Genomic DNA, 13,704 nt, shown 5'->3' on the forward strand with positions numbered 1-13,704 from the left:
TACGAGTACAAGATCCATTTTAAATTCTGTCTCTCTCTTCAGTGAACCGTTATCGTAGTAATCGTGATAAATATTCATCTTTCCATTAGCATGAGTTCATTTATCAGCTTCTGCGTGTATTGCCAGCGTGACAAGGTATGTATCTTTACGTCTTTCAAAGCAGTAAGCAACAATCGGTACATCCCTAATTATAAAATGACACAAGTTTGTATGTATTTTAAGGAATATTGTCATCAAAAGGACATAATGGTCAGACGTTTAAAAATGCAACAACCTGATACAAAACTGTTGCCATCTTTTCGTATGTACAATGAGCAGTCAGTATTCTTTTCAGGTGGTACTTGATCGACCGGACGCCAGCTTTCCGCAGACCTCCACAGATTGGACTTGCCACTGGAATGTAGTGCCATTAAGTGCCTTCCATATCCTAGTGTTGACCCTATTTGTCCAGTAAATTGCATTATTTTTCCAGGCCTTATGAAACTCCTGGCTCAGACAAAGTTTCTATCCTGGTTGCTTCACAGGTCCGGTCACTCTTCAACAAAGCGTATAAAAGCACCTATAAGTTTTGGACCAAATAAAAATTGTAAGCACCTAGTATAAGTTTCGGACCAAATAAAAATTGTTCTTTCTTCCTTTAAAGGTTCAGCCAAACCAACGCAATCACACGCGATCAGCCGGCGTGCAGTGATGGCGATCAGACAAAATGCATCGATCGCCATCGCTGCACGCCGGCTGATCGAGCGTGAACCTTATAGGATTCGGAAGTGATGTCACCAACGAGTTCAATGTGGGTAACTTTTGTAGTCATGCAGACAATAAATATCACTATACTATAGGCTTCTATAGTTTTGTTCTTTTGGACCTCAAAATTTGAAAGGGTCCTTCAAAATCGTCTCCCTTGTTCATGAATTGTCTAGATTGAGTAACTTGCTGTTCTGCTAAATCTCCCATTACTTACTTTAGCAGTAGCATTCACTTTAGCACAATTGAAATATCTGTGTACTTATTTTCTCGCCAATGGTTTCGCCTTGATAATCCAAAATGTGGAGCTGAGTCAGCTTTCTTGTGAATTAACATGATGTCAGTATTAATATAAACTTTTTCGACAATCTCCACGACGCGGTTTGCAACAATAGATTTCCACCTATTCGTCTCTCCAGACAGCTAGGCGATCACAATAGAAAAATCTGTTCATAGTGTGCGAACATCTGTAAGGTTGGTATTCTTCATATCGTCACCGTCGTGGCAGAATTAAATAACTGACAAAACCAAAGTTGCGAGATATTCACGTTTTTGTGTTTTTTTTCGTTAAAAATGGCGATAACTTTTAAGGGTTAAAATATTTTACTGTCGGTCTTTTGATATTTTATACAGCAAATTTACCTTTATTAATTCAATAGTATTCGATGATGTTACTTTGTATTATTTTAAATAAAAAAATAAAAATGTAATTATTTAGTTTTGCCACAACCGTATTTTACAACTAAGTTGCAGTTATTTAGTTTTTGTATGTCACTTATTTAGTTTTGCCTCAACCAAGGTATTACAAAAACGAATATTTCCATTGAATAAGTACACTTGTTTAATTTTGCCACACTTTTATTGACCTAAATGTTGATTTATTCATTTTATTTTATTTGTTTTGTCAATGCAATTTTAGTCAAAATCTGTAAATTTGTTAAATAATACTAGAATGTACCTACTTATTTAATACTTATAAATTTTTAACAAATTGGTATGGTAACCATCAACATCAGATTCCTATAACATTGAAATACAATTGAAAGAACCAACATCGAAAAGAATATAAAAATTAAAATAATCCAAAAACAATTAAACTGTAATAGGGATCTCTCCCTAGGGATCCATAGGGATTCCTTACCCTCAACGTCATAGCAGAACGACGTTCAATGTCTCTGCAGATCTCCGTTGACGCTAAGGCACATCGGCAGCTCAATAGACAGATATGGAAGTCCTTGCAACATGATGTTCGCAACTTTAATACAAATAGTATTAAAGAGGCGATAGAGCGGAACCAAGGCTCGAAAGTGTTCGCAAGAGACTACTCTATTGGGCGAAGCTAGCTTACGAAGCTGAAGACTGCGGAAGGTAGTGTAACGTCAATAAAAGCCGAGATTCTGGGTGAGATTGAAAAGTTTTATGGACAGCTATATACCTCGACGAAGATATTGTGGATATCAGCATTATCAGCCTATACGAGATTAGGATGGCTCTCAAACACCTAAAGAACAACAAGGTACCGGGTGATGACGGAATAACCTCGGAGCTTCTGAACCCGGGTGGAACATCGATATTAAAGTCAAGTCCTTCAGAGACGATTTAACTTCGTCTTACTCCAGGGAACAACGCCAGAGGCATGGAACAGAAGCGTGGTGGTACTCTTCTTCAAGAAAGGGGATAAAACCTTGCTGAAGAATTACTGACTAATCTCACTTCTGAGTCATGTCTACAAGCTGTTTTCTAAAGTTATCACGAATGATGATCTCGCGCGTAGGTTCGATGACTTCCAGCCTCCCGAACAAGCCGGTTTCTGAAAAGTTCCGTTTTCATGTTGGTCCGAGTACAGGAGTGCAGTACGAGGGCGATTCCTTTGCAGCGAGGCATGAGGGAGATGTTATATCTCCGGATCTCCGAAACTATTCACCGCTGCATTGGAAGACGCTTTCAAACTCCTTGAATAGAAAGGATTCGGCATAAACATCAACGACGAGTACATCACTCACCTTCGGTTTGCCGACGATATTGTGTGGTCAGTGCAAAATCACTAGAAGACCTCGGCACAATGCTCGAAGACCTTAATCTCCCAAAAGGTAGGCCTTCGGGTGAACAACATGGAAAAACGAAGCTTTTGTCAGTTTTGTCAAATGTCTATGTTGCGCCCTACCCAGTTTCGGTTAGGAGCTCGAATCTCGAGATTGTTGACAAGTATGTCTACCTCGGGCAAACGTTTCAACTAGGTAGAGAAAGAGGTCGAATCCAACTCGGCTGGGTAGCGTTCGGGAAACTACACAACATCCTTTCATCCAAAATATTTCAGTACCTAAAGACGAAAATCTACGATCTGTATGTGTTACCACTGATGATGTATGGCTCGGGAACGCGGCCTCTTACTATAGGCCTTATAAATAAGCTCAAAGTTGCACAGCGTGCTTTGAAGAGGGCTATGCTCGGTTTTTCTGTACAAGAGACAAGGCACATAGTACGCAGAACTGACAGACGATAGGGCAGCAAGGTTCTGGAGTGGAGGGCACAAACCGGAAAGCACAACGTGGACTTCATAAAGGTAGCAAGAAAGCACTGGATGCAGACCGCTACCAGCCGGTCATATTGAACATCATTGGGGGAGACCTATGTTCGGCAGTAGACGTCCTATATGGCTGAAATGATGATAATGATGAAGGTAACTATCCAGATTCAACATCTGAGTAATGAACATTGAAATTAAAAGTAACATCTAAAGTAATGTTACAAAAATGAAATAAATCAAAAACACAATTGTACGAGTATTTTGAAGCAATGTTTCGGATTGAGTTGTGGCAGAATTAAATAAAGTCACCTGTTGACTTTCTTAGTACAAGTATTTTGAAGCAACGTTCGCAGTGAGTTGTGGCAATATTAAATAAAGTCACTTATTCAGTTTTGCCACGTAAATTCTACAACAAACAGAGTTGTAATTTATGGTCAATAGTTTCACTAAACTGAAGATATCTTTGAAAATATCATAGATATTGCCACGAGAGTAAGATCAAAATATAGGTAACACTTTCTACTATACAAAAAGTGGAAAAAGTGGTTTTTGCCAAAAGTGTCAGTTATTTAATTCTGCCACGACGGTGACGATATTATTCCTTCTCATTTGCTTCATCCAGTTTACTCAAAGCAGCACATAGCTCAAGACGTAGTAAAAGAAAAACAGGTTTCAGAGAGCACTTGAGTTTTTTAGCAATTAATTTCATTTCAAACCCTTCATCTAGTTCAAGGCTGCTCAACCTTTTGAAGAGTCGGGCCAAACGGTGGATTCAGTCGTTAACGACGGGCCATCTACATTTTTGACAGCTAACTTGAGAGAGATCTTAGTTTGTACTGTGCTTGGCGGGATTTTTTATATGGTGCGTTTTTTTTTCAAACTGTACATGCGCGAGCCACTTAAAATTCTTTTGGGGGCCACACTGTGGCCCGCGGGCCTGGAGTTGAGCAGCCTTGATCTATTTGATCTTATGTGAACGGCTGCAGTATAATGCACTTACAGAGGCATCGCTAAATTTATTATAATTATTGTATTTTTACTCGGCCTGCATCTGGCCTTCCAGCTACCTTTATCAGGTCGTCGGACCACCTGGTCGGTGGATGTCCCAACGCTGCGTTTTACGGTACGTGGCCTCGGCTCCATAACCTTGCTGGCCCATCGGCCGTCAGTTCTGCGTACTATGTGCTTCCAACTGTGCGATGTGGAAGTCATTGGGGGAGGCCTATGTTCAGCAGTGGACGTCCTGTAGCTGAAATGATGATGCTGACGTATTTTTTCTCTCTATCTATACCAATCTATATCTGTATTTTGTCAATATGAATCAAATCCTGCCGTATCTTAATCCAATCTTTTTCTAATGAGTTACTTATCTTTCTATCCTTATTATTTTTTTATCAGCCAAAGTTTTTGTTTTGAAACAAATAAATACTTTCTATTCTATTTCCATTAGAATCTTAGCCATGACTGTACTTGGAGCTAAGCTCCAGCCAAGGGGATCAAAAAGTTTGATCAGACTACTTAGAAACTTAAAGACTACTTTAGCACTGGCTGATCTTTTGTTGTCTTCTATTGTTGACTTCATGAACTCAACGCAGAACTAGGTAGCAAAAGGTATATGACCGCAGTTGCATGTGATGTTAATTGAGGTGCAGTATAAGATGGTAGATATCTACCTGTAAGTGCCTATAAGGTCTGGATTATAGTGTTTAGGAGAGAGCAGCAGGCAGCGACCTGTTCGCATTATAGTATTGAAGTGTAACCTGGTGGATGGTCATATCAGATGTATTATTATCTGTAAGTTCTCATTAAATTATAGCATTATAGCTTCAATTGACCAGTCCGCTCCTGATAAAAGGTCTTTGGTATGAAAATATTGTTCTATTACACTGGTCAACACATGTTTTTTTTCCTTTAATTTTTTTTTCTGTTATTGGGTATTTCTATGGCCCTGATTATGAAAAAAATACTGGGAGATCGCCAACAGCTTTACTTTTTAAAATATAGAGTTTTATTATTTTGACAAAAATATACGAAAAATTATACATTGTGCTAATAAAATTTCTATTGAACACTAGCAAATGATCTTTTATATGATTTCCTTGAATAGGCAAGTTTGAGTAGATCTCGTTGCAAACTCCAGCAATGGTCTGCCATTCATATATGAGCACCACGCCCCTGATAACCTTCTCCCACTGTCAGAAAATTCCAATGAAAACATTTATCCAGCTCCACACTAAAATCACCCACATTTTGTGGAAATCGGTGTTAATGCGAGTACATGAAGTGTATTTTTATGCCCATGTTGCACCCTAGCTCTTGCAAGTTGGATAGCATGCTCTCAACAGACTCTTTTTGCTTAGGAAATTACTTATAACAAAAAAAAAAACATTTTAAGCTTAGGACTGGACTTCACTCATTGATTTCTTAAAATTACGATCATTCACCAGTTGCCTAATGTGAGTCCCATCAAAAATTACCAGCTTTTAAGTTTTCTGTGCATAATCCTGAAAAACTGCGTGAAAGAAAATTAAAACATTCGTCACTTTTGTCAAGCGACTTCACAAACTGTTTCAAGATGCCGAGCTTAATATAAAGTGGTGGAAGTACGATGATACGGACTTGGCTAACTAAAGGCACGTTTATAAAATTGTTTGTATCAACTTTAGCTGAAGAGCTATAAGTTGTGTGTGCGGGAAGCCGCACTGGTAAATTTTTTTATAACCAATGCTATTGTTTGTTACGACTATTCCAGAGACACATGGAACGGGAATTTTGTGTAGCTCCCTTGTTAGCCTAAAAGATGTTACCTATTCTCAGATCACAAATGACCCATTTGTGGTCTTGATTACTTAATTTCAAATATTTATATGAAAGTGTCGATGTTACGCAGTTTTCATCAAGTCCGATAGAGGTTTTCGATGTTTTTCAAATATTATATTTACCACAAACATAGCAGAAGCCATCTGGATTAAGCACACAACATCTTCATAACGAAGCAATATCGAAAACACCAACAAAATATATTTTTTTGTCCAATGAAATCAAAAATATAAGTAAAAAATATTAACTGAGGGTAGAGAGCTATAACTTAAAAACAAAAGCTGTTACAGAAAAACTGTTGCCATATTTAAAAAATATGCGTCAATTTGAGATAGAAACAGAAAAAAAATCACAGGAAACAAACAATTTTATTTTTTTTGTTGACCAGTGTTATTTTATAGAAATCGGCACTCTTCGGTAGTTCGGTCTCCAAATAATGCACTGGTAATCCGAATCATTTTTTGTCACATAAATCTGAAGATCATTTTCATAATGTCATCTATGAAGCAAACACGTTTCATCTCTTTATAATATTTCTTGGGTCTTCTTGCAGCTGAGAACTGCTTGTGGGTTCACTCACAAGCAGTTCGTTATTCAGTGAAATATAAATCGAACCTTAACACGAAGCATCAAATACAATCGTGCGCGAGTTGTCTCCGTATTATTCCAGACGACCGCATGAAGTATACTGTCATTCTTGTTTCTTCTTCTTTTTCAGGTAGGTACCTTGTTTTATAAGAAAAAAATTCTGTGTTCGTTAATCTTTTTCAGGTCTGGTGATTTCTGCAACTTTCTTTCTAACTGAACGGACCTCTGTGTGGTTATTTTTTTGGGTTTTTTTAAGGGAAAGGAGGCAAACGAGCAGACAAATCACCTGATGGTAAGTGTTTACCCGCCGCCCATAGACACCCGCTCCTCGGTGAGTTACAGGTGCGTTGATTGTCTTTAAAGTATTAGAGTCTGCTCTTAAAGGTTTTAGGTCGTATTGGTCCGCAAATACTGCAAACGGCAGTTCATTCCTCGGTTTGGTGTCTGCAAATGGTGATTGTGGATTTTCTGTTTTAAATTTATGGTAATTTTACAACATAAATCTATCTACCGCCACCGTAAAAAAAATGTCCTGAAGCAGTGGTAGGGTTTATACTGGGGAGTGTAAAACTATCAGAGTGCTTTATAAAAGCCTACTTGCAAAAATAAATGAGTAATATGAGTTTTATGCCCGTTTTCATCATTAATCCCAAATTTTTAAGTGACCCCTATAAAAACAAAATTCCTGTTATGTATTACCATAGGGGTCACTTACAAATTAGGGATTGATGGTTAAAACGGGCATCAGTCCTTTTGATAGCTTGTCTCTCCCTAAAAATGCAATTTCCGAAAACTATAATATTGTTACGCAAAAATATTGTAACATTTTTATTTTGAATAAAGCTATAATTTTAAATACTACCATAAGTAATGTAATATTTCACAAGGTAAAAGTACGTTATCCTTTTTACGAATTTATTTAATTACGAATAGTTCGAGGAAAAACTACGTAAACCACACTTACACGTTGAATGCACGACTAAATCTGAACGCCAATAAATAGTTATCAGCAATAATACCAAACAGCAAGTATTCCTTAACATGTCAACAATGCAATATTCATAATTACAACAACAAGTGTTAAAATTTGTTTCGCGGAATAAGTACGCAACGCTCTTTTTTAAGTTTTTCTCAAAACCTATTAAGTGTATTTTAAATATAAATACATATGCCCCTCACAGACATTTTTAGCTATCTTTTGATGTATAACACATATTTTTAATAATGGTAATACGTTTTTAAAACAGTTTTTTTACGCTCCTGAAAAGTTGGCATTTTTCACTTGCGTACTTATTCCAGGAAGGGTGCGATATCACGTTGTTGACTGCTGAGACACTAGACACAATATAAATTTTATTGTTCGAGGCTCACCGGTGAGCCGCGTGGCGTCCAACATGTTAAGAACAAGCCGTCAGGTTCCGGCAGTGTAGAATAGGAACTTCCCCACAGTTCTCCGCGGGAAAAGTATCAAAAGAAAAGATTAAGGGACAAATGCGAACATCATGCCTCCCCAACCCGTTTAACCTGCCTGTGTGGGGAGTGTGGGCAAAATCCCCCCTTAGAATTTGTCTACCTTTTGCCTTTTGTAGAATTATCTGCATTTTAAATGCACAAAATAAACAAAAATCAACCTAATAAAATAATAAAATAAAACAGTATTTTTAGAAGATATCAAGATATCTATCTAGTGCCATAAGTGTATGTATACCTTACTTATTTAAATGACTACTTAATTAAAAACTTAGGTATTCATGTAGCGTCTTTACAGGGCTCATATTGAAACTATATTTACTATAAAACACCTTGAAATCACTCCGATCCAAAATTTACGTTTAAATAAATGTTGTAATTGTCAAACAATCCACAGAAATAAAATTAACTAATCTACGTAAGGTATTAAGTGCACATTTATTAATGAACTTTATTACTTTATCTGATATTCTGATCGGACAATTTATAACGATCACCATCATATTATTATGATCAAATCACGATGTACGATACCAGCACATAGATTAAACAATCTGGAATTTAGTAGATATTTGCTAATGGTGTTAGCGTTCACTAATAGTAAGCACTAAAAACGTAAAGTGATATTTACTCAAAATCATCATACGCCAAAATTGGCGGTATGAACAATTTAATTTTGTGTGGCTTGTAATAACACTCTGTGATATCACTCTCCATTCTTCCAAATACTAAACGCTCGCCTAAAACATTACCTTTGCTATCAGTCAGATAACCGGCGAGATAAGATTTATTGATCAAATCGAGGGTGTCTATGAGTGGAAGTAGCAAAACGCGTTTGAGTGACGAGTGTATTTATTTGTATTCGTTAAATGCTTTATTAAAATGTATACCAAACCGATAAAAATACTGCAATTGGATTTTTTTTATTCCATGCGAAAGTCGAAAGCTAATAACTTTATGACATTTCTGAAGAAACGAAAGCAAAAAGCAAATTGCTCGATTCTAATCATATAAATAAATGTAAAAATTAATTAATGGCATCAGTTACTTATTTATACAGGGTGTCCCGTAATGTAACGTCAAGCCGGAACTGGGTGTTGAGGCAAGTTGTGCTGGTTATCAGAAAAATATAAAAAAAAATCTATGTGGCATATTTTAAAAATAATAGCCATTTAAAAAAAATCAAAAAATTCTACTCCAGGTGACGGTCCTTTTGCTCGTGTTGCCACAAATCTTCACTTTTTCCAAATTTTTTTTTTGTTATGTAACGCTGAATAATGCTTCTCTAAATTGTTATCAAAATTACAAAACCAGCTGCTCCAGCTTGGATGAAAAAAATACATTCTTCTCAAAAAAAATTTCAAAATAAAAATTTTGCCTAGTTTAAACTGACTGTACTGAAAAAAAAATGTACTACGCGAGTGTGGCAAGTGACGTCATAATTTGGCGCATTTAGTAAGGATTCCAAAATGGTATAACACTTTGTAAAATCTTGCTGTAATTGTCGACAATTTTTGTTTATTGGAAATAATCCCGTTTTTAACTTTATCTACCTTGGTTAAAAATATTATTCTAATGTGCCCAAAATTTAAGTTTCTGGCTTAAGTGAGGTGGAGAAGCCATTTTAAAAGGTATGAGCGGGACGGAGAGGGCCATCTTACCAAGCATGTTATGGATATCCGTAACCGTAACCGAAACTATCGGATATCCGAAATAAAAAAATGTCCATAACCGTAACCGAAACTGATTCAAAAGTTACGGATAGTTTCGGATAAAGGCCAAACTGCAAAACTCTATGAAATTTGCAGTATACACGCCGCAGTTGCAATGCCGCGCTGCCGATTTCATAGTTTTGCAGTTTGCGGTTGCAGTTTGCGGTCTGCGGCCCGTCTTGGAATTGTACCTTAAATCTTAATATTTGTTACCAACTTGTCTGGCATTCGCTGGCACCATCTAATATGCCAGCCTGTTTTACCTTTATCATACATAGGTGTCGTCTTAGTTGGTACATAAAGTAGCTATGTGGGTCACGCTCACGCAGCATCTTGCTATTAGTATTATAACTACATTTTTGAAATTCTAATAATTCCGTAACCGAAATTATCCGAGACTTTCGGATAATCTGAAATGATTTCATATCCGTGACCGTAACCGAAACCGGTATAATATTATTCTAATATCCATAACCGTATCCATAACCGAAGCTTCATATCCTTATTATCCCTGTTACCAAGTACAAGTGCAGGCAGAGCAGGTAGTAAAGGCGCGCGCGCACGGGTGACTTTTGTCACAGTATGTCAACTACTAATTACTGTCATGGTGACAAAAGTTTCTGTGACTGACTGTACGGTAGTCAGTCACAGAAACTTGAATTTTGGGCACATTAGAATAATAATTTTTAACCAAGGTAAATAAAGTTAAAAACGGGACTATTTCCAAAAATCCAAAAATTGTCGACAATTACAGCAAAAATTTACCAAGTGTTATACCATTTTGGAATCCTTACTAAATGCGCCAAATTATGACGTCACTTGCCATACTCGCGTAGTACATTTTTTTTTCAGTACAGTCAGTTTAAACTAGGCAAAATTTTTATTTTGAAAATTTTTTTGAGAAGAATGTATTTTTTTCATCCAAGCTGGAGCAGCTGGTTTTGTAATTTTGATAACAATTTAGAGAAGCATTATTCAGCGTTACATAACAAAAAAAAAATTTGGAAAAAGTGAAGATTTGTGGCAACACGAGCAAAAGGACCGTCACCTGGAGTAGAATTTTTTGATTTTTTTTCAATGGCTATTATTTTTAAAATATGCCACATAGATTTTTTTTTATATTTTTCTGATAACCAGCACAACTTGCCTCAACACCCAGTTCCGGCTTGACGTTACATTACGGGACACCCTGTATAAATATTACATTTAATAGAGATTAAAATTAATAGAATATCAATTCGTTTGTAAAATACGAATGTGTGACAAATAACTATGCATTAAAATTTGAATTATGATAATCGCATTTGCGACCACACGTAACTGATAAACAAAAACATAATATAAATTCGTAATGTTAATAGCGATATATTATGACTGAATAGTTGTTTTTCATGGAGTAAAAACCCGACCCGAACGACATAAAGTAGCATCTAACTTTATAATAGAGCACAATGTACAGTATTATGAGTAAAACGTAGTAGTAATTTAATTAAAATGAGACATTTTACTCACGGCCACTGTGTCATATTGACAAGCCTGCTGCCCGCTGGCGGCGGATTCTGGGTCGTCGTAGAGTTCAAGAGCACGTCGCTAGCGCCTTTGCTCATCACCACTAGAAGAAAACAACGAAACTAAAGTGATAATTCCAACGCTACTTGCTAGGCGCAATATAAGGATAATACTGACTAATTATTAGTATTTATTAATCGCTAGTTAAACAAGGACATAGCAACATAAATAACGAACCGGGCGAGGTCTGGGAAGTGTGCATCGCGGAAGGTGCCTGTCCCGACGGCGCGGGCGCCCGGACTGACGAAGACATTATGTTCTGCGGAAAAACAACAACTATTACTAGTAAACAATCATAATAATGTCTCCGGTACATAATGTAATGTTTTATCCTCTTAATAATAAAACTTACAACCTTTAACACAGATTTCCATAGAAAACATCTCTTGTTAATTTTATAGTGTTAAACGCGTGTAACTTTTATTAGTAAAGAGACTAAAATAACCGTCTGGAAACTTTTCTAAAAGAAAATTCAAACCGCCTCAGCGGATGCAATCAATAAATGTTCTTATGCATGTTTCGCACTTACATTATGTTGTACTGAGTTCTGCAATGCGGTGGGCGAGAGAGGCGCGTGTGGCCCATTACTACCGCTCACTCCACCTCCCGACTAGAACAATGTATGAATTACACTAAAAATAACTTCACCCATTTCGGTGCAAATATACAATCGAGATGCGAGTCAGCATTGCGGGTATACGAGGTGGCTGTTAGTGAAAATATGCTCATGCAGTTTTACTGCGTTGTGGGACTTTCTAGCCGTGTGAAATTTTTCATCGGCAAACAATAGTCAATGGGGATAAGAGCACACAAGATCATACTCCGTTTTCTAGCGAGAACATAAAATTAGCATCCAACAAAGGACAATAAATGATATAAAATATTACAAGGATACATGTGTTACAATAAGATCTTCATTTTATTACAGACTATTGTTTCAATAGTGAACGACTAACAACATCGTTTTTCTGCTAAATCATTGTAAATGTTAACCATCATAACTATGTTTTGTGACGCATATTTCCAAGTTGTAAATCAATATTAACAGTTTACTTGTATAATAGAATAATGAAAAATAGAAAAATACAATATGCCTATTGATAAGATTACATCATTAATCAATTAAAACCCTTCAACGATCTAACTGATTACCCATTAATTAGTGACGCAAAACTAGGCAAACAAAGCAAAATAGCATTTTGAAGTGAAAAACGGACAGTGAAAAAGAAAAACGACGCAATAAAAACAGGGAAAGCACGTTTTACAGCTGCTTAATTCAAGCCACCATCGTTAACGGTAAACATTGCTTCAAAGATGAGCGGCTAACCACGAAGCAATTCTAAAGTCGTTCAAAATATTGTATTTTGCCGTTTTAAGGTTTTCGTAAATCTCACTTAAAACTCTAGCGTGTCGATTAGCTGTGTGAATGGGGCCATTGGATATAATAACTGACGGTGTCACGCTAACATTCATTTAGATCGGTATTGCATGCAACGTAAACTCTAAATTTTTACACATTTCATTCAATTTTATGCTTTCAGAATGTAGGCCACTATACCGATTAGTTTTAGTATGTCTTAATTATCTGGCCTTCAAAAAAATGAATTCAAATTTCACGTTAATTGTTTTTTTCTAATTGGATTTACAATATCTCAAAGTACCTACTTAATGATTATGATGTTACATAACTCAACTACATACTTTAAAAATACAGAACACAACTAAACAATAATTTCTTAGTCAACAAACTATTTTGGGACAATTTTGTTATTTCATGCATTCTCAATAAAGTGATCACTATGTATTTTACACCGTTACAAAGTTTACATTCGCGTCATAAAATAATTAATTGATGTCAAATAAATTATACACGACAACGCGCAACGCTTATTAACACCCCAGCTATGGTTGGCTTAGCCTTTGGGGAAACAAATGCATTTTCCTGTGTCATGGCTTTGATTAATAGCTTAGTTGGTAGTGTTGTAGCCATTAGCAAAGACTTATAAGTAACTAGACAAGCTGTTCAGAATAAAATTTGTGTCGGGCCGTGGGCGTGCGCTGGTTAGTTAAAACAATTTTGAATCGCGTAAATAAAATGCGCATACGGGTGTTAGTTTATAGACTAAATTAGGTCGACTAGTGCGAACAAGGAGTTGTTGTTGTTGCTTTACTAGATATTTTTTTATGCATAACAAGGCAGGTATTTGACCACAGTCGCACCTGGTGTTAAGTGGGAATGCAGTCTAGGATGGTACATAATATCTGCCCTGTAAG

General features: G+C 36.5%; 1 protein-coding gene across 1 annotated transcript in view; it reads right to left on the minus strand.

Annotated features, from left to right (window-relative positions):
• LOC135079305 (tyrosine-protein kinase CSK-like) overlaps positions 1–13,704 on the minus strand; it is a 41,901-nt gene that overhangs the window by 17,172 nt on the left and 11,025 nt on the right. The window contains exons 4-6 of the mRNA XM_063973932.1: positions 11,960–12,040; positions 11,608–11,689; positions 11,374–11,473 (exon numbers count right to left, since the gene is read on the minus strand). Coding sequence (XP_063830002.1) covers positions 11,374–11,473; positions 11,608–11,689; positions 11,960–12,040 — 263 coding nt within the window. The remainder of the gene's footprint in view (positions 1–11,373; positions 11,474–11,607; positions 11,690–11,959; positions 12,041–13,704) is intronic.

Source organism: Ostrinia nubilalis, chromosome 16 (assembly GCF_963855985.1).
Source record: "Ostrinia nubilalis chromosome 16, ilOstNubi1.1, whole genome shotgun sequence".
NCBI classification, from domain to species: domain Eukaryota; kingdom Metazoa; phylum Arthropoda; class Insecta; order Lepidoptera; family Crambidae; genus Ostrinia; species Ostrinia nubilalis.